Raw genomic sequence first — 20,232 nt, forward strand, 5'->3', positions numbered from 1 at the left:
GTAATCTTGACAATAATAAGAAAAGTTTCTTGAGCTGCAAATCAGAACATTCAAAAAAATGTATAGGGATAATGATAAAGTAAAGACTGGAGTAATGGCTGCTGAAAATTCAGCTTTGTCATTACAAGAATGTTTTTTTCTTTAACTGATTAAAACAAATAAATGCAGCATTGGTGAGCATAATAGCATATCTTTAAAAAAAAGTGTATTATGACGTAATTTTAAAGCCCAACCGATGTCAATGGAGTAGAGAAGCAAATAAACAACTGTCTTTATTTACAGAATTAATTTACAGTAAGATGGAGCCAAGGTAAAGAACCCTAAATAAATATCCAACATGAATTCTGACAAGGCTATTCTATTAGTGTTGTGTAAGATCTATAAGAATAAATGTCAAGTACAGTAATAAGTCACATACAGTAAAGTCCATAAATAAGAGTTTGGCTTGTGTTTTGGTCACACTAAGCAAGTGACACTGAAATGTATACAGACATAACTTGCATGATTAAAAAAAAATATCCTGGGAATCATAATATTGAAACTGTCACAGCTTGAATTATAATGGCACCTGAAACATGTACTAAACATGCTGGCATACAAGCATAAGCACCATGTCCCGCATTCAACACTGCGTGGCATTTGCTATGCTTGTACACACTCACTATGTTGATTTAATGATTAAGTATCAACATTTGAGTCATTTGTAAACAATGATTAAATGGAATGAAAAAGTTATCGGTACCACATCATGGAAATATTCACAGATTCAACATCATAAATCAGAGAGCATCTGAATAAAATGTATTTAAAGATGAAACTTAACAGTAAAATATGCTGATCTCTTGAACCTTTGTAATGACAAAGGTGATATAGGAAAAACAGGACACTCAGTATCTCAAACATCAGTGGGATGTGTAGACTGAGGTACTGTCTATCTCAACACCTTAACATCAGGTGAAAGACGATCTCGTCAGGGAAATTCACAGGTTACACTCATGCCACCCAACGAGATTTAGCTTCGACTTCAAGCAAACAAGTCACTTCATGATTGTTCAGTTAAAAAAAATAGTGGTTTTAAATTTCATCAATTTCATAAGCCAAAGAAAAATAAAAATCTGCTTTGTGTAGATGCGCTAAAAAGACCATATTTTAGAGTTTGAACATCAGAATGAGTCACATGAGCTCAAATATGTAACATTATGTTATACTACAGACCCATACCCACAAACATCAAAAGTGGTTTCAATGTAAGAAAACATGAAAATGTGAACGTTCTGGTCGAACGTCCAGGTCATTTTAACCATTAATGTAAAAAAACAAAAACCAATAATGGGCAACATTGTTATCATAAATTGGTCTCATCCCAAGAAGAATTGTTTATATTCTTTAACATTTTTCTAACTATCCTCTCCAGATCTTTCCGGGCTCTCTGTTCTTCCTCCAGGGATTTCTTCATTTTTTTATAGTCCTGTTAGAATGGTAAAATCGTGTAAGCAGGAAATGGGAAATATTAAATCTGGTTTTCTATTAATTTAAATATTAGAGAAAAACCTCCTCCGACCCTCACGGACACTCACCTTTTTAAGTTCTTGTACCTCATCTCTCAGAGCATAAACAACATCCACAAGGCTCCTAGGAAACATTGAATATCAAATATGTCAGTGAATATTTTTTTTAATGCATATCGTAGCTCTATTCGTGTTCTCTTGACAAACATCCCTCTTTTTATTCTCATTATAAACCTTTTTCTGGTAATGGACAAATATGTGGTCTTACTTCTCCTCCGGTAGAGTCTGACCATTACTCTTCAACTTGTCTACACTGAACTTCTCCTCCCCGGGAACTATCAGCGCTGGGCTGGCATCTTTCCACTGTCCTGTTTCAAAAGAGAAGCCCCGCAGATTGAATTCAGGAGGTTTAGATAAGTTGGACTAATTGATTAGGTCAGTAGAGGACCACTGTGCCTCAGGAAATGGTTTGGACTGGATCAAACTTACACAGGACTGTGCGTGAGTGAGACAGGAGTTAGTCATGCAGAGAGGGATCATCCAAGAAAACTAAAAGCATTCAAAAACCAGAGGATCAAGAACTTCCTGAAGAGCGGTAAAACTACAATTTCCTCAACCACAAAACAAAACTCAATACAAAATATAAAAACCAACAAAAGAAAACCAATTAACTGAAATTAGGCAGTACATTTATACAAACAAAAACAAAAAATAGTTTTTTTTTTTTGTTCTAAGAGATCATTTTTTTAAAAGATAAACAGTGTACAAAACAACCAAGGATTTATTCAAAATGTATATTACAATGTTTGTTGTATTTTGTCATATATTTGACTCTGCATATATATAACAAACACAATAATGTCTTAATTTCAAACCACGTAAACATCACTGAATCATCTCTGTTGAGCTATTTTAAGAACATCTGAATGAAACAACCGACAAAAAGGTAGTAAATTCATATTTTCTTGTTCTTTTTTTTAACCACAGAATAGAACTTGGTCACAAGAAATCACATAACATGAGGAATTATACTCTTTGTCATTATTGAAATAATTGGCAGGTCGGTTTTCTTGTTTTGTCTCATAAACACGTCATACATAAAAGAGGAAAAGCATCAAACACTGAGTCTCGAATGAACAGTGAAGAACTCTTGACTATTACCATCCACACACCTGATTTGAATGGATTCTAATAGAATTTAAACCAACATTAAATTCCACATTTTTTGTAAACTTCCATATGTTTTTAACCATAGACACCACTATAAACTTACATGTTAGATACAAGCATACAAAAAGTCCCAAATCATTTGAAATGCATTTACAAATTGAAAATAAATACATTTATATCACGCAAGTATGAACAAAACGTCTCCAGTAATACTGTCCGTGGTGCCATCTGAGAACCATGGTTATGAATTCTTCTCATTCGTGAAGCTCTCTAGTAAAAAACCCAACTTCTCATTTTAATCTAATTTTCACATTCAGTAAACAAAGTCCAAGTTAATACCACACATTTCAGATGAATGACAATACTCTAATATTTACAGAAACATTAAGAGATTTTAGCATCTTTTTTCTTTTACAGCAGAACCTGTCCTCGTTGCCTTCAGAGTGCATCGGGAATGAGGGAATGAAAACATCATTTTTTTAAAGGACACTTAAATGAATAACAAATGCGAGACAAACAAATTAAATTAAATTAAATTTTAAAAAACTCAGTTAAAGGTGCTGTATGTAAGTTTTTGACTCTACTAAAGAAAAAATACCATAATATGTTTGCAGATATTTAAGAAACATGCTCAGTTAACATACTTGTTTATCTTAAAAACAATTCTACAGTCAATTATTCTCCTTTGAAAATGTGCGTTCTGGGCTGGAATGTCTGTCATTGTTTTGGTTTGTGAAACCCCGCCCACTGCCAGTTTACCCAATTGTATTTCAGCACCCGGGTTGCCAGTTGGCGGAAAACACAGCATTTTTCATTTCATTCATTGTCAAGTGCGATCGTTCCTGTTGGTGTCGTCAATCTGGCAACCTGCCTGTGCGTCAAGTCTGATAATCAGTCCTACATACAGCACCTTAAAGTGAGGTTGGTGGTTTTAGGGGGAGTTAAGATGTCAAGGCAACAGGAAACTGCTTTGGGAAAGTGCATATATATGCAGAAAATAATGATGAACTGTGATTAATACAACACGAAAAAAATAAATAAATAAAAATGAACAAAATAAATATGCATTACAGTGACAGATCGTTAAATAAATAAATATTTTCAAATAAATATAAAGTCACTTGAAAGACGAGGAGTGAGGGGAAGTTTAATTTTGGTGGGAGATGTAGGAGCTCTTACGGGAAACAGAGCCCATCCTGTAACTGTGGGCCGTCCATATACTGTCATAGTCAGAGTCCTCTGAGAGGTCCGAGGTGGTCTCGGGCCTTGAGATGCTGCTACGGCGGCCCAGAGAGTCCACACTGGATTGATCCAAAACGTGGTTATGCATGAGATCAGTGCCTTGCCATGCTGAAGAAGCCATCCGTTCGCAGATGATGAGAGGGGGATCAAATCATATGAATGAAGGGACGGAGGGAGAATTGCAAATGGAAAGAGGCGTCGAACAAAGAATGGATGTGGGTAGTACAACCACCCAGACGGGAGAACCAATTATACCCCAAGAGAGTAAATGAGTTTTATAAATAAATGATAAAATAAAAAAATGATGTGTGAAGATGTTAAAATCAAAATATGGGGAGGAGGGGGTCATGATAAATAAATGAACATTAAATATGATGAGGAAAAAAGAGAGAGGACATTGTTATAAGAGATCCCAGAATTATCTTGTTATGATCAACAGGCTTTAGTTTATTTCTATGTTACACATAGAAAAGTAGATATGAATGAGGAATGCCTTAGAGGAAACAAGACGGAGATGAACAGGCCCGCGTACGAGACTTACTTGAGTTCAGAGTCTGTCTGGTTTTGGCACTCGTGCAGTAGGCCTCGATTACTTTCAGGATCTGAGCATCTTCCTCCAAAGCTACAGTACCTGCGCAGGTCAGAGGTTACATCAGACGCATGATCTTTTTTAGAGACTCTCAAAATCAGTAACAATATAAACCAGCTAACTTACTCTTCCTCAGTGCAAACTCCTCATCGGACGGCTTCCTCTCTGGCTTCCTCTTGGGCAGCAGCTTTTTCATAGTCTTGGGGCTTTTACTGAGGTCCTGGAAGAAGAGAAGGAACAGAAATAATACAAAAAGGACACAGAAATGTTGGTAAAACTAAGACTTACAGAGCCATGAGAGAGAGTATGATGTTATTTAGTTAAAGAGTTGAGTTATTTAAAGTTCACATATTAGTATCAAAATAATAGTAACCACAATATCAAGGGAAATGATCAACAATTACAATGTCTGTATTATATTATACTACATTTATTATTTTTTACAATATCTTATTTGTAAGACCAGCGTGCTGCATGATCAGCTTTAATCAGAGCCCAGAATACCTCTTTATAGCAGAGAGCAGCTGAGGGCCTGAGTGGGGGTGCTGGACGCAAGCAGCTCAGGCTCCAGGGCTTCTGGGTTTTAGGGGGCTCCAGGGGGGCCCACATCATGGTGCTGTGAGGGGCCCCATGAGAGGAGGGGTGTGGTAAGGTGTGGTAGGCAGGAGCAACTGTCAGGCCCCGGCTTTCTGCATGTCTGGACGGCGTCAGAGGGTGAGACGGGAGCTGGAGGGGTAAAAATTAGGTTCATGTTTAAGTTGGAGATAATGGACAGGCAAAACTTAAACCCTAAATAAATGAATTAATAAACCAATTTAGTGTGTTCTATTACAAGAATATATTTTGTAAAGTTCTTTACGTTTATGTTTACAAATGTGCTTTTACTTTTTTGCAAAGCTCTTCATGCACCTATAAAAGTGTAAAATAAAGATAGACAGACAGACAGACAGATAGATAGATCTTTATGTCTAGGGTGGCCATATGCGCTGTTCATAAGGGACACGTCCCAGCCAGGATTTGAATAATGCCTAAACTATCCAGATTTTGGCTATTTGCACTGTGCAGGTTGATCGTTGTGTAACATTCATGAGAGCTATAAAGAGCAGAGCAGACGGCTCCTTTGAATCACTTTCACGTGTTTGTTCGTTCGTTTGACTTGAAGCATTGTGGTGCACTTTGTTTTTGTTTTTTTTTATTTGTGCACAGCGACGCTTCCAGTCAATTGAACTAATAAACACGTGCGCATGTTTGCCTCGCTTTGATCGTTCTCTCTAGATCTCACCTTCTCACATGCAGCCCCACTATTGGTCGATTATGTACAATACCTGCATGTTATTGGTCAAACTGCTCTGGATGTTTTAGGAAATATTAAAATCCTGGCCGGGATGTGTCCTGTATGAACAGCGCAAATGATCACCCTATTTATGTCTGTTTTCAAATGTGTGTTGTTTTTACTTTTTGTTGACAAAAGCTCTTTGTGTATAGTGGCTATGAATGTATTAAATATAGATAGATAAAAAAATATTTATCAAATATTTATATTTATCAATATTTGATGGCACTGAATATGCATTGATATTCAACAGTCTAATAGAAGTCCAACAAAGTGCATTCATTCATCATAAAAAAGTGCTCCACACGGGTCCGGGCTGTTAACAAAAGCCTCCTGAAACAAATCAATGCATTTTTGTAGGAGCCATGTGGAGCACTTTTTTTTATGATGGGTGGATGCGCTTTGTTGGACTTTTATTGGACTACTGAATATCTACAGCCGTTCACTGCCATTATAAAGATGGGAATTTTTTAGTATAACTCTGACTGTATTCGTCTGAAAGAAGAAAATCATTTACACCTAGGATGGCTTGTGGGTGAGTAATTTTCATTTTTGGGTGAACTATCCCTTTAAACACTATATGATGGGTTTTCTAAGATGTGATGTTAAACAGGTGACCCACTGTGTGGCAGGGAACATTGAGGGGTTTCATGCTGGGAGCCGCCATGGTGGTGTGCTTGGTCTGTCGGTTCAGATGCTCGAGCCAGTCCTGCAGATCCTGTTTGTTATAGCAGATCACCTGAAGTCTCTCAAACATGCTTCCTGTTGGATGGACACACAAGGAGAGTCAATGAATGATTAAGAATGATCAAAAACACTTGACTGTGTCCTGAACACAAAAGATGCGAGTCAGTTTGTCCTTACCTGAGAGCTCAAAAGCATTTTTATGACTTTCACAGTCTTCTAATGGGGTCACCGTCATCCCGCTCAAAGGTAGCTTGCCCTGAGTGAAACAAAGCAGACTTTTCTATTTGTGCTAGAGCCGCAAGTGCCATTTTAATGTTTGAAAAGCTGTGTTTTGAGTGGATTTTAGGAGGTGGTGGAGCAAGGACAGTGAGAACTATTTGGCCGTGTAGTAACTGTTTCTGACAGCGGCTGGTTTCTGACCTGGTAGATGAAGCCACTCATCCTGGGACTGGCAGAAAGGATGAGCAAAACATGAGGAAACAGCAGAAGGTAACGCTCATGCTTATCCTAAAAAAAAAATAATAATAATAAAAAAACAATATGAAAAAAAAATGTAATACAACACAGCCATAACTGTAGAACTGAAATCACAGAGAAAAACTTTTAGCATTTTTGTCAAAATGAATCAGCAATAGGTCTTTTTGAAACATGTTATTTACTTGTAATACATTCGTGCTGTAAATAGCATGTTTCCACGACTCATGATTCATGACTTACTCTAACCTTATTAATAACAGTAACATACTTTTTTCTTTGATTCTTTGACGAATAAAAATATGAATAAACTAAATAAAGAATAGACAAATAAAAATATTGTGTATATTGTAACACAAAATTTCTACATTGAATAAACACTGTTCTTTTTAACTTTTTATTTATAAAAGAATCCTGAAAAAAATCATCACATGTCCCAAAAAATATTAGGCAGCACAACAGTTTCCAACACTGATAATAAATCAGCATACTAGAATGATTTCTGAAGGATCATGTGACACTGAAGACTGCAGCAATGATGCTGAAAATTCAGCTTTGCTTCACAGGAATAAATTAGATTTTAAAGTACATTCAAATAGAAAGCTTATTTTAAATTGCAATAATATTTCACAAAATTACAGTATTTTCGGTCAAATAAATGCAGCCTTGATGAGCATAAGAAACTTCTTTAAAAAAACATTAAAATCTTACTTTTAAACGGCATTGTATGTGACCAAAGAGAAGTCTGATGTTTCACTGGATAATCGAGTTATGACATTTTGATTAAACATTGTCAAAAATTAAAAAAACCTTCATGAATTAATCATTTACAATATAATAACATTCATTTGGAAAAGGGTGAGTTTTCATTTCATGATGTATCAGCCACTGAGACCTGACCTCACAGCCGTGGTTCTGGACCATGGCCTGGCTCATATACAGCACTGAACCCAGGGTCTTGATGTCTTCCCCCTCCCACAGGCGAATCGTCTCAACCAGGATCTGAAGCTCGAGCTCCTTGCGCTTCCGCACCTCCTGACATTGTGCCTGTAACCACAGCAACACAATACGTTATGAAAGCTGATTGCTATGAGAATGATCCACACCTAACTGCAGCAGCAAAGCAACGGGACGCCAGTCTGTTTTAGCATATTAAGTAGGCAGTTAACACTCACAGAGAGATTCTTGAAAGCCGTCATACATTTCTGAATTTCTGTCCTGTCTGGATGACCCTCCTGAAGAGGAAAGAAGACAGTGTCACATTGAAATGCCACTAACCATTAAAACCTCAACAGAAATCACATAAACTCAATTTCTCTATCTATCTCTTCTACCTCCATGTGTCTCTCCAGTTCCTTAAGTAACGTGGGATATTTGTCAAGTCTCATGAAGGGTTTGCTGAGGCCAGAGGTGAGCGTGAGAATGCCTGGTATCGACGCACCCCTCCCCTCCATGAACTCACCGAGCTCCTCACTGTAGGGACAGAAATGAGAAGTTATCCCCAGTTATCAGTGTAGAGGCTCTCTGTGAATCAGAACAAAGTATGATGGTGTACCTGTGATCGGTGAGAATACTGACTGCCGATGGGTGGTTAGAGCAGTAAGACACATAAAGAGACCTCATCTGGGGCATGAGATTCAGGAAGAACCCTCCCACTTTCTGCTGTAGCTCTGGAAGCCTTAAAATCACAGAACGTTGAGGAGAATTATAACACAAATATTGTGCTAATATTCTTCAAAGATTCTACTTGCTCTACTATTTTTCCGAACCTAAGATATAAATCTGTATTCCCAATAATAACAACACATTCTGCAATTAATTAATCCCAAACATCTTAAATTTAAAGTCTCCAGTTATTTTGAATCATGCAATTTATAATCAATTCATTTGGATATATTCAATTAGAAAACTTATTTTAAACTGCAACCAACAATATTTCACAATTTCACTCTATTTCTGATCAAAATAAATGCAGCCTTGCTGAGCATAAGAGACTTCTTTTAAAAACAAACAAATTATTACTGACCCCAAGTTTTGGAACTCGACAAGGCATGGTCAGCCTGGCTAAATTTAGAATAATATAATAATGTAAAGTTAATAATATAACATCTAATTTTTAATCATGCATTTTATCAATATTTTTATATATGTACCTGTATGTTTTTTTCTTTGATCTTAGACTATATATATATATTTTTTTTTTATTTTTTTTTTTCATTAAGAAAAAAGAAACAAATATATTTTACTTACATTAATATACTCGATTTACTTTCTTTGAGAAGTATAAATTCATAAATAGTTTTGCTGGTAAACTCAGTTAGCATTTTCCAAACGTATTAAAGGATTTACCTCTAGAGGTCAGTGTAAACATTAGAAACCTCTAGTGATATTCAAATCCTTTTAATGGACCTCAGGTTACTGCCCAGGTCTATTTTCATCATCTAAGAGTCGAAACTTGATACGTTTGATTGAGTCTCAGTTTCACTAAGTGCTCCGGCCCTCCTGTTGTAAATTACTCAGGGGCTATTAAGAGAGGGGCCGGGAATCACACGGCTGCTCACGGTTAGCATAATACTCACTTGGTAGTGTCCTCCAGTGACTGGACCAGAGTCTGCTGGAAAGTGCTGATTTCCTCCAGGTTCCCGAGAATGACACTTACATCTGAGGGACTCAGTCTGTGGGAAACAATAAGAACTGTAAACCAGTGCTCAAACATTATTTTTTTGCAAATCATAGGAAAACTTCAGGGGACAGGATTAAATGTTTTAATCACATTATTTTCTTAATTAATTACCTTAAATCAACACATTTAACTCTAAAGCCATAGTCAGAGAACACAGAATAAACATACATTTAAAAAATAAATTGTGAATGTCCTTCTTATGTTTTATTGGTTGTGTTTCTTCAAGGGAAAAGCAAAGCTATTTACTTGTCTGTCATCTGTAGAGGTCTCAGGTAGTTAGTCAAAAGGTTCTGGAGCTCCTTTGAATACTCAGTTTCAGTTTCTAGAATGTTCTGTAGCACCTGAACACAAACAAACAGCAGCTATTTTTAGAAAAGATATTTGTAACACAATGATTAGAATTCAGCTGCGCTCATTCACTGTTAATGCACAAAAAGGGTAAGTGATGGACATGTGCTTACCAGGTTGTAGTAGGTTTTACTGATAGATGTGGTATCAAAACCTTTGGGAGGGCTTTTAAGAGTTCCAGATTTAGGGGACACTTGTTTGTCTGTAAAGACACAGTGTTTTAATAATGCACTGTGGACTAAGATAAGTATTTATAATGGTCCACAGCAAACTGACACTTACCAGACCCTTTAACCTCTCTGACATAATTACTTGGAAACCAGCCTGTCTTGCCGTTGAGAGATCCTTCCCACCAACCCCCTTCTTCCGTGCGAGTAACGTTGATGATGTCACCCTTACTGAAAGAAAGCTCATCCTCATTGGTCTGCTGGAAGTTGAAGCGAGCTTTAACCACTAACTGAGCGTTACTGTTCTCCGTCATGTCCTATGAGAGAGAGAGAGAGAGAGAGAGAGAGAGGGTGAGAGAGAGAGAGAGAGAGAGAGAGGGGGAGAGAGAGGGAGGGAGAGAGAGAGAGAGAGAGGGAGAGGGAGAGAGAGAGAGAGAGAGAGGGAGAGGGAGAGAGAGAGAGAGAGAGAGAGAGAGAGAGAGAGAGAGAGAGGGAGAGAGAGAGGGAGGGAGAGAGAGGGAGAGAGAGAGAGAGAGAGGGTGAGAGAGAGAGAGAGAGAGAGAGAGAGAGAGAGAGAGAGAGAGAGAGTACTTATGTTTACATGATGCAGTCTTATAGTGTGCTAACTAGTTCCATAAATTTAAACTGACCCTTTTACATGAATTCATTTGTTTATGCAAAACAGAGAATCTGGACACCGTCACCGCATCACCAACAATTTAATTTAGAAACATCAAATGAAAGACATCTTTGCTTTTCTATTGTAGTTAAAAATACACCAACATGACAATTACACACTGGGGTGTCAAGCTGCTCTTCACATACACAGAAAAGTTATATACTATTGTTCAAATGTTTGGATCAGTAATTTTTTTTTTTTTTTTTTTTTTTTTTTTTAAAGAAATGAGTAAGAATTAAACTGATCAAAAGCAACAGCAACGACTTTTATAATGTTACAAAATATTTATATTTTGAATAAATGTTGATCTTTCAGACTTTCTATTCATCAAAGAATCCTGAAAAAAAATTATCACAGTGTCTAAAAAAAAGTTATATTTATAATAACACCAAATCAACATATTAGAATGATTTCTGAAGGATCATGTGACTCTGAAGCCTTGAGTAATGGCTGCTGAAAATTCAGCTTTGCCTTAGAGAAATAAATAAACATATTCAGATGGAAAATTGTAATAATATAATACAATATCACAATTTTTTATGTAGCCTATTTTTAAGCAAATAAATGCAGCACTGGCGAGTATAAGAGACTCCTTTCAAAACAATTAAAAAATCTTATTGACCCCTAACTTTGGTCATGTAGATGTAATGCACATGTAAAATAATATTTTGACTGAGACCCGCTGCGGCTGGTCAAGTGTTCTCACCCCAGTGTTACTCACAAGGCTGCGGAACTGGTTATGGAGCAATTTAGAGGATCGGCCCAGTGAGGACTGGGAGGCCAGTGATTCGAAGGACTTGATCCGATGGGCAGAAGAGTGACGGGTACATACAGAGTCACTGTCTATGCCAATATCTACACCAAAGAGAGAAGACAGAGGAGAATAATAACCAATGGGAACATCTGTAACACTGTCAAACACTAGAAGAAGAGCACATTAGCCACTTTAAACACATTTGAATCTGCCGATAACACAGTGATTTTAGGCTTTAAAGTTACAGTTTGTTTCTTTGTTTTTTGTAATATCGTGGTTTTTTAAAGGACTCGACTTATATTATGAAAATCTAAATAGAATAATTCTCACCTGCAGTGACTTTATTGAGGACAACCAGTGTAGTGAGGACTCTGCTGAAGTTGTGGCCCTGAAACAGGTCACCAGCCTCAAAAGGCTACAGAGAGAAACACATTATATAACATCATTAATCTAGACCACCTACATGTCAGTTAAAAGAGAACCATACAAGACTCTAGCCTAGAAATTTCTTCAGGTTGCGCTACATAAACTTTACAAGTTTGACACACTATTTTAGCCATGCGCACACTTTATTACAAGGGCAGGACAAATTTAGAAAAATGAAAATACTAATATCAACACTGTACTCCCGATACACAATGTAACAGAACAAGGAAAAACAATCTTGATATGTTTTTCACTATATGAAAACTAGGAATAACGATCTATATTCTTTTAAGTTTGATTTACCGATATATCATACCCGTTGTAAACATAAATACCAAATTTACCAATGTATGTTTAAATAAAAACATTTAATTTTATGCAAAATTACTGAGAAGGACCCCAAAACTGATCTAGTCTTCCAAAACGTAATGGACAAATAAAAGTCGCTTTTTCTGATATCATTGTGATATTCACAACATTGCTTGTTGCCAGCAAAAACGGTGAATATAGTGAATATTTCATATATATATCACCCAGACCCGTTATGAAAAGTAAAAGAGTCCACATACAGCATCTATTAGAGGCAATCATCAGGCATTCTTTGTTTATGCAGTTTAGTCTTTGAGCAGGTAGTGTGGTTAGCCATAGGTCACTAATGTCTCTAACTATTACTAATGGCTCATGAAGTGACAAATCTGATTCGTTCAGCTCTATATGATCTGTCCTGTGGTGATCTTTGCCAGTATTATAACAGTTTGATGGGTAGTTATGTGTACTTATCAGTGGATGTGTGCATGAGAACTTCAAGAGAAAATATCAGCTTCCGCTCTGATTACAGTTTATGCCCAGAGAGAAGCAAAAACAAGTATGTGTGGATGTGAATAAGTGGACAATGCATCATCTCGAGCGCTTTGCCTTTCAAAGTAACAATGCTCCTTCAGTGACTTACTAAATCACTCTAAGAATATGTCTGTTTTAAAATAATGCCTTACTTTATATAAGAACATTCATCATAGATTGTATGATGGATGTTCTTCCATGCTCTCCCATCAGCATAATTTAATGAAAAATGTGCAATTTAAATTATTTTGGTAACTGTAATAAGAAACAAGTCTGGAGTCAGTAACTCTGGGAAAGAAAAAAAAAAATTCATATCATTCAGTATAAATGTATTAAATGGATTAAAAGTTACATTAGAAACATTTATAATGTTACAAAATATTTATATAAATATTTAGAACTTTAGAACTTTCTATTAATCTATCCTGAAATAAAAAAATGTGTCGCAGCTTCCCCAAAAATATAGAGCATCACAGATGTTATCAACAGGAAAATAAGATGACAATAAGAATCAGTGTACTAGAATGATTTCTGAAGGATTGCGTGACACTGAAGCCTGGAGTAATGGCTGCTGAAAATTTACCTTTGCCATCACATAAATAAATTATATTTTAGAATATATTAAAATAGAAAGCATTTATTTTGAATAGTAATAATATTTCTCAGGGAGCAAGAGCGACTTCAAAAACATCAACAACAAAAAAATGTTACCAAACTCACTCATTATGTTTGACACAATAAGAGCTTTTTTTCATATTTATCATATTTATAATACATTACAGTTTCAAGTGTGCCATAATGTGAAGGCGGACTTATTCATTTCACAACACACATTATCTTTAGCTAGTCTCCAATAAATTCCAAGACAAACAAACACAAACATAAAAAAATTAATTAAAATCTGTATAATTTATTGCATATAACTTACTAGATTAAAGAATTATATATTTGGATATCACTGTGCGTTATTTAACTCCAGCTAAAACAACTCATTTTAGCCCTACTGTGGCGTGATCCCATTTAGAGTAATATCAAACATTAACAACAGTGGGAGCTGTGATAGAGTCTGAACAAAGTGTTTAGCCAGACAGGAGATCTGAAAAAGCCATCATTTAGTTAAGCTTGAGATCTCATCATCACAGCTGAATGAGTTCAGTGCTTCATGGTGAAGGAGCTTCAGAAGAGGCTGCTCACAAGGCAGAGCGATCTGGACACAGACTAGCGAAAATCCCGTAAAAACCACAAATTTGGAGCAAAGGGATAAGCTTTCATCCCCCAGAGGTCAAAGAGTCTTACTTTAATACAAAAAAATAAAAACTACAAAACAAACTCTCATACAAAAAAAGCATTTCAATCAGGCCTAGTTGTATCACATAACCTATATGCGAGGTTTGTCTTCTGGGAATGTGATTACAAATCATAGGCTGGGGGCATGACAACATTAACACGTCCTTGCAATGTCTGTGACAAGTGCTCACAGCTGTAATCTTCCACACATATGACTAAAAATAAGTGTTTACCAACAGCTCATTTCTATTCCCAAAATTTAGTACACTGTGATGGTGCTGGTGATAACAGAGTTGAACCCTAATGAAGCCTTGGGCACTGCCGGGTCAAACGAATACCTTTTAACAGGTCAGAGAGGAGCAAATTACTGTGACAGAGGTGCAACAGGAAACTCGAGAACAATAACGCTCCATATGAGAAAACTCAAACCTAAACCCACACAATGTAGAGTAGATAAAAAGCAAATCGAACTGTGGGAAAGTATACAAATGCAAACAAACCCCGAGAGGAATTCATTAACATTATCTCCAGCAGAACAAACACCTCTAGACATCACAGTGTAGAAGCAGACTGCGATGCACACCAGGCACAGCATTAATCACACATTATGTGGCCAAGAGCTCCATATGTGACACGGGCCTCAACCTCACCACATCTAGATACACTTGACAATACATTAGCATCACCCTGAACCATCTGTCCCTTAATAAATGCGCATTGATCAAAATCCCACTAGCCCTTTGTACGTCTTTCCGTCCACATTTGTGAAATTTTAAATGATTAAGCCATTAAGTCTCTAACAGTGGACAGAAAAAGACAGTAAAAATGTAGTTAAAATAATTAACTTTAAAACACAATCAATATTAAAGTATAACTTAATATTATAATTAGTTTTCCCCTACAATAGCTCTGACATATTAAATCCAATCATTTAATTTTGCAAACACGTCTATAACATCACACTTGATATTTTCCCCATACTGTATAGACCTAAAAATGTCTGTATGCATTAAAAATATATATTTGCCCTTATATTTTTGGAAGGACATGCCTCACAAAATGGTTAGAATATTGTGGGTACTCCGAGTTAAAAAATAAATAAATAAATAAAGCTTGAAACACATTATGAAAGTCACTTTTGTTGAACTTAACCAAGCAGAAAACAACTTTTGAATCTATACCAGAGCTTCAAATTTATGCTGACTCAAATTAAAGACAAAAACTGTACATGAATGGACAAAGCAACGCCATTCATAGATGACACAGTCCTATATGCTGTAGCACACAAACTCGCCAGAAAAATACCGATATTTTATTGACAAACATTTTACAACCACAACCAAATAAACCCTAGCTACATTTTCATAACATAAGCAAGCTTTTGTCCCATCAGACTGTGACAATGAAGGGCATGATCTCACTCGCATCGGTCCAGAGTTGCGTCTTTCTGTCTACTGCACGTTTCTTTTGTTGATTGTTTTCATTGTGGCGCCAATGCAGCAACATACAGTAGAGTCAAAGCACCATAAATACACCAACTTACCTCGACGCGAAACACCGCGCAGCCCTTGAGAAACTCCGTGATGTTGCTCAAGCACTCGCTGTCGTTCTTGGGATCCTGATAGATCTGCGGGAATCGGGAAGAGCAGTTGAAAAGTGTGAAAGCTTTTGGAGTGAAGCACTGGCCCGAGTATCCTGTAAGAGAGTCCACGGGCTGGCTGCCTGCCTGCCTGACTATAACCAAATCCACCACACACACATCGCGAAACAGAGTTGCAGCACCGTGGAGATGGACAGCAGGAAGCGGGAGGAAGTGACGTTTGCAGATGGACGCCGAGCACAATGGGACATGATCAACACACCCCTTCTCTGGCGGGGGGAGTTAAAACGGGTTCGTCAGTCAGAGCAGGTTTTTTGAGAATTTAATGAGGGGGTGCAAATCAAAACATTCTTACAGCAGTTAAAACCTTCTGGGGTCCATTTTTAAATTGAGGTTTATAGCCTCATATGAAAGCTGAATAAAGCTTTCTATAGATGTATGGTTTGTTAGGACAGGACAATATTTGACTGAGGTACAACTATTTGAAAATCTGGAATCTGAGGGTGCAAAAAAAAAATCTAAATATTGATAAAATCGCCTTTAAGGTTGTCTGAATGAAGTTCTTAGCTAAATGAAGTTTTGATATAGGCTATACGGTAGGAAATTTGCGAAATATCTTCATGGAACATGATCTTTACTTAATATCCTAAAGATTTTTGGCATACAAAAAAAAATCAATCATTTTGAAAGGGATTTCAGTGACTGAATTTGTTGCATACTGCAGCATGAAGGCATATGTTGACAATGTGTTGTGAGCTGACCAACATACAATACAGAAAGGTAAACACATGGTTGATTAGCACTGAAATGTGTTTGAGGTGGAATCAGAAGGTCAATATATCAATATAAGTCAATATATTATTTTATCTCTATATAAAAAAAAATGCTTTAGTCACTATTTGTGTTGTCAGATTGAAACCTTCTTGAGAATCACTATAGCATGGAAATCTTAATGTGTACTTAATAATTAACTTCAAAGATATATTTCAAGTGCCTAAAAGTATTTCCCCTTTAATGGTGTTACTGGGGGTTACAGTTTTTTTTTAAAGTTCTTTCAGGAAGTGCAGTGTGCTCCATTTTGTAAGTTCCCCAGAGACATGTGCCTAGAGGTTCTCTAGAGGCTTCTTTCTGCCAGTGTGGCAATCTGTTTCTCATTTTTACATTACAAAATTATCAGATTGGGATAAAATTAATCCTTTTAAATGTTTTAATGTATGGGGCCTGCCAACCCACTCATCCTTATCTGATATAATAATAACTACAAAAAAAATAATTAGAATGCAAATAACAAATGTATTTACATATATCAAATGTATTTTGTAGATTTTAACATTTACATGTACAGTAAGTACAGTTAAACACATTAAATCATATGATTTAAGAAGGGGGTAGTTTACGAAAAATGAAAATTCTGTCATCCTTTACTCACCCTCATGTCGTTCCAAACCCATATGTCTGTCGTTCATCTTTGAATCCCAGATTAAGATATTTGTATGAAACCTAAGAGGTATCTGTCCTAAAATTGAAAGTCCATTCAACGTAAAATGTTGGTGGTTTAAAAATTTCATACAGTCATTATAAAAGCAATGCATATGAATCAAGTGATTTAATCTAAGTCTACTGAAAGTCCCAGGTTGCATAAAAAATATCTTCATCTGCATTCTGAAAATGAACAAATGTTTTTGTAAAATGTCATTCTGCATTTAGGCCAAACCTCAAATGCTTCCACTAAGTTGGACGGCATGAAGCAAAAGTATGGTTTTAAGTTATTGTTGTGGCAACCAGATACATTACGAGTTGATTTACTGAGGTTCAAGAATGAAAGTATCAGCAAATCAAATAGCAATATCAATAAAGCTTTCCTTCTTTGCTGTGTCATCCTATTAGAAGCTGCAAATGATACCTAAGACTGTACTGTAGCTAGGAAATGGGTGCTTCATTTTAAGTCGGTGGACCTTACAGCTGAAGCTAGCATTTATTTATTTATTGTAGTGAATTGTCAGGATTCTTACGTCTAAATACCCTCATTTTTTATATATATTTTCTATTCTTTTAGAGATACAAAATGGAGTAATGAATCTAGGAATAGCAGTAACTGCCCATTGCAGGAGACAAATCTTCCTTATATATGAAAGCAAGTCTCAAACAGTCTTGTTCTCATTATAGCACAGAGCATGTTCCAGAATAATTAAGTCCGTATGATAATTTTGTTCAACTATTGCTTAATTTCAGATTTTGATACAATAACAGATATGTGGGTCAAAACACCAATGTTTATGTGCTGATGATAATAAAAGAAGTGACATGAGTCACACAAGTAATATTTATTTTTTTATTTTTATGTTGCATTAAATGAAGCTTGCATAACAGGTTTTTTTTGTTGCACTCTGTGGACATTCCCAACAGAAACATGATGCTTCTGCCCACACCATCTAAAAAAAGGTCAAGTGTACCATTATTTCTTTTTCCACTTTAAATATGCAAACTTTTGATTTTTTTTTTTTTTTTTACTTCCACACAGTTCTCTCCAGGATATACACCTGCTGTAAGCATCCTATTGTTATGTTCACAGTGAGTAAGTGAAATTTGATAAGCAAACCAGATGGGGCTTGAAAGGAGGTTATTGCTGTCATAAACTGTTAGTCATTGTCAGCGCTGACCCTGAATATGACTGATTTCTTAAAATTCACCCCCTCTGTGTATACCAAACCAAAAAGGACAGACTCCATGCATTATTTATGGCAAAGACGAACTGCTTTAGAAAACATGTTGGATATCATTATACCTGAGTGGTCATGTGCTGCTTTAATTATTGTGGGGGGGGGGGGGGGGTGCATTTCTTATTTGAATTCTGTTCCCTCTGAGAGGCATATTGAAATCTTTATGGCTTTCATAAATTTGCATTTACCCTCAGGTTGATCAGTGGAATTTATTGTTTTCGATCTGATACTATTAATTGTGTTATCGTGGTTTAATGTTATGCATTCTGATTATGTCTGTGCAATGTAACTGAGATAAGAAAATAACGTGTGTTGAACTGCAGTTGAATGCCATTTGTTATCCCTTTCCAGTTTGCATTGCATTACATTGGACAGAAGCAGCTAGGGGCTTATGGGAATAATAATAATAAAAAACACTGTTTTTTTAAACGGGAGCGCATCCTCTTTTTTGTCTATTTATTGTCTATGGCGGCCCATTTCCAGTGTAGGCAATATAAGCAAGGGTGCATAGCTGTTATACCTTGATAACAGATTTATGCTATTCATACACAGCCATGTAATGCGATTTGCACACGATTATCCTCAGGTTTCCATATTGTGTACTAAGTAGGTTATCATTTACATCTCACGTACAGACGGTTTATATATGTTTTACTGGATTTCTATTAGATATGACAGTCAAATGCGTTCAACATTCAGCTTGGTACAGATCTCACAATAAAGTCGACGACTGCCAATGTTGTCTCCTGGAGCAACAGCAGCACTAGCGCGCACTGCTCGCCTCTACCGACCTGCTGCTGCAAGGGCTGCGTTTACATTTATACAGAGGATTAAACATCGGTTGTGACCTATATATAAACTATACATGCCACTTGTGTTATAATAAATCTTAAAGCGCGTGTAGTGTGAAGATTACAGGAAAATGAACAGTGAACACGGTACGCCAAAGGGAGGATGCGCGCTTACTTTATCAGTAGTGCCTGGACGCAGCCGCTCCAGCAGCCTGCACAGGACGACCCCATCCCTTAGCGAAGACTGCAGAAATCCATCGGGGTCCGAAATGGTCTTTTTTGGTGATTCCAAAACCCCGAGCGTAATGAGCCAAGTAACCGTTTGTTCCGCCGGATTCATGGCCACACCAAGCAAGCAAGGTCGAAGCTCTCAGTATAGCGATTGTAATGGGGAAAGAATTAGGCTGTCTGTTATTAACCACTCGTTGAACTGGGCACCATTTTCCTCTAAAACATGTTGTTTGAGGGTTGCCGCATTATATGGCGCTCCATGGAGATGAGTAATGCTATCGCTTCGCTCCCATTTCCTTTATTACGACAAGCTGTCAAACGCCTTTCACTGGAATACAGTCAGCGCACGAACCTGCATCTTCCGGCAGATGACATCACAGCATAGACACAGCATATGTGACCAGTCGGCTTCTCATCCTGCTTTGCATGTGCACTGCATAGGTTCACCTGCTCTTTGCATGACTAATTTGTCGTATCATAAAGATCCAGTGTACATTTATTACAAGATCTATTTTTAAAGATTATTGAGAAGGAGGATTTGAGGATTTTCTACCTTAATAAAAGGACGTTATGAAGTATTTCTGTACATTGTGAGAGTGTGAATGCACCGGATATGCAGTCTTCAAGCCTCCCGTTAATGGGCAGGTTATGGGTTATACGAGACTTGTTTTTATCAGAATATTAAGTTCAGATGTGGTCCGCA

At 36.8% G+C, this 20,232-nt stretch overlaps 1 protein-coding gene across 6 annotated transcripts; it reads right to left on the reverse strand.

Moving 5' to 3' along the window:
- Nucleotides 1-259: 259 nt before the first annotated feature.
- On the reverse strand, nt 260-19,993 carry arhgef7a (Rho guanine nucleotide exchange factor (GEF) 7a). Of its 6 annotated transcripts, none has more exons than XM_059500085.1 (22): nt 19,474-19,993; nt 15,731-15,814; nt 11,965-12,049; nt 11,587-11,735; nt 10,317-10,518; nt 10,148-10,236; nt 9,933-10,027; nt 9,583-9,678; nt 8,559-8,681; nt 8,338-8,476; nt 8,179-8,238; nt 7,904-8,050; nt 6,950-7,036; nt 6,707-6,785; nt 6,465-6,604; nt 5,014-5,235; nt 4,636-4,729; nt 4,462-4,551; nt 3,858-4,028; nt 1,777-1,876; nt 1,578-1,632; nt 260-1,468 (listed from the first exon to the last, which is right to left on the reverse strand). In XM_059500085.1, exons 1-22 carry the CDS (start codon nt 19,636-19,638, stop codon nt 1,346-1,348), a joined length of 2,595 nt encoding a protein of 864 aa, XP_059356068.1. In that variant the 5' UTR covers nt 19,639-19,993; the 3' UTR covers nt 260-1,345. The 6 variants fall into 6 exon arrangements, with proteins under 6 accessions (XP_059356068.1, XP_059356069.1, XP_059356064.1 ...); XM_059500086.1 differs by having other exon boundaries at nt 11,602-11,735; nt 19,474-19,991; XM_059500081.1 differs by lacking the exon at nt 3,858-4,028 and having other exon boundaries at nt 19,474-19,987.
- Between the last annotated feature and the right edge of the window lie 239 nt (nt 19,994-20,232).

The sequence above is a fragment of the Carassius carassius genome, chromosome 19 (genome assembly GCF_963082965.1).
Source record: "Carassius carassius chromosome 19, fCarCar2.1, whole genome shotgun sequence".
Taxonomy (NCBI): Eukaryota; Metazoa; Chordata; class Actinopteri; order Cypriniformes; family Cyprinidae; genus Carassius; species Carassius carassius.

Bases quoted from the DNA above. Each gene is read 5' to 3' on its own strand.
- arhgef7a (XM_059500085.1), bottom strand. From the start codon at position 19,638: ATGAATCCGGCGGAACAAACGGTTACTTGGCTCATTACGCTCGGGGTT. The intron at 7,037-7,903 runs GTCAGGTCTCAG...TTTTTTTTTTAG, and splicing joins TCCAGAACCACGGCTGTGAG to GATAAGCATGAGCGTTACCT. The intron at 6,605-6,706 runs GTAAGGACAAAC...TCCATCCAACAG, and splicing joins AAATGCTTTTGAGCTCTCAG to GAAGCATGTTTGAGAGACTT.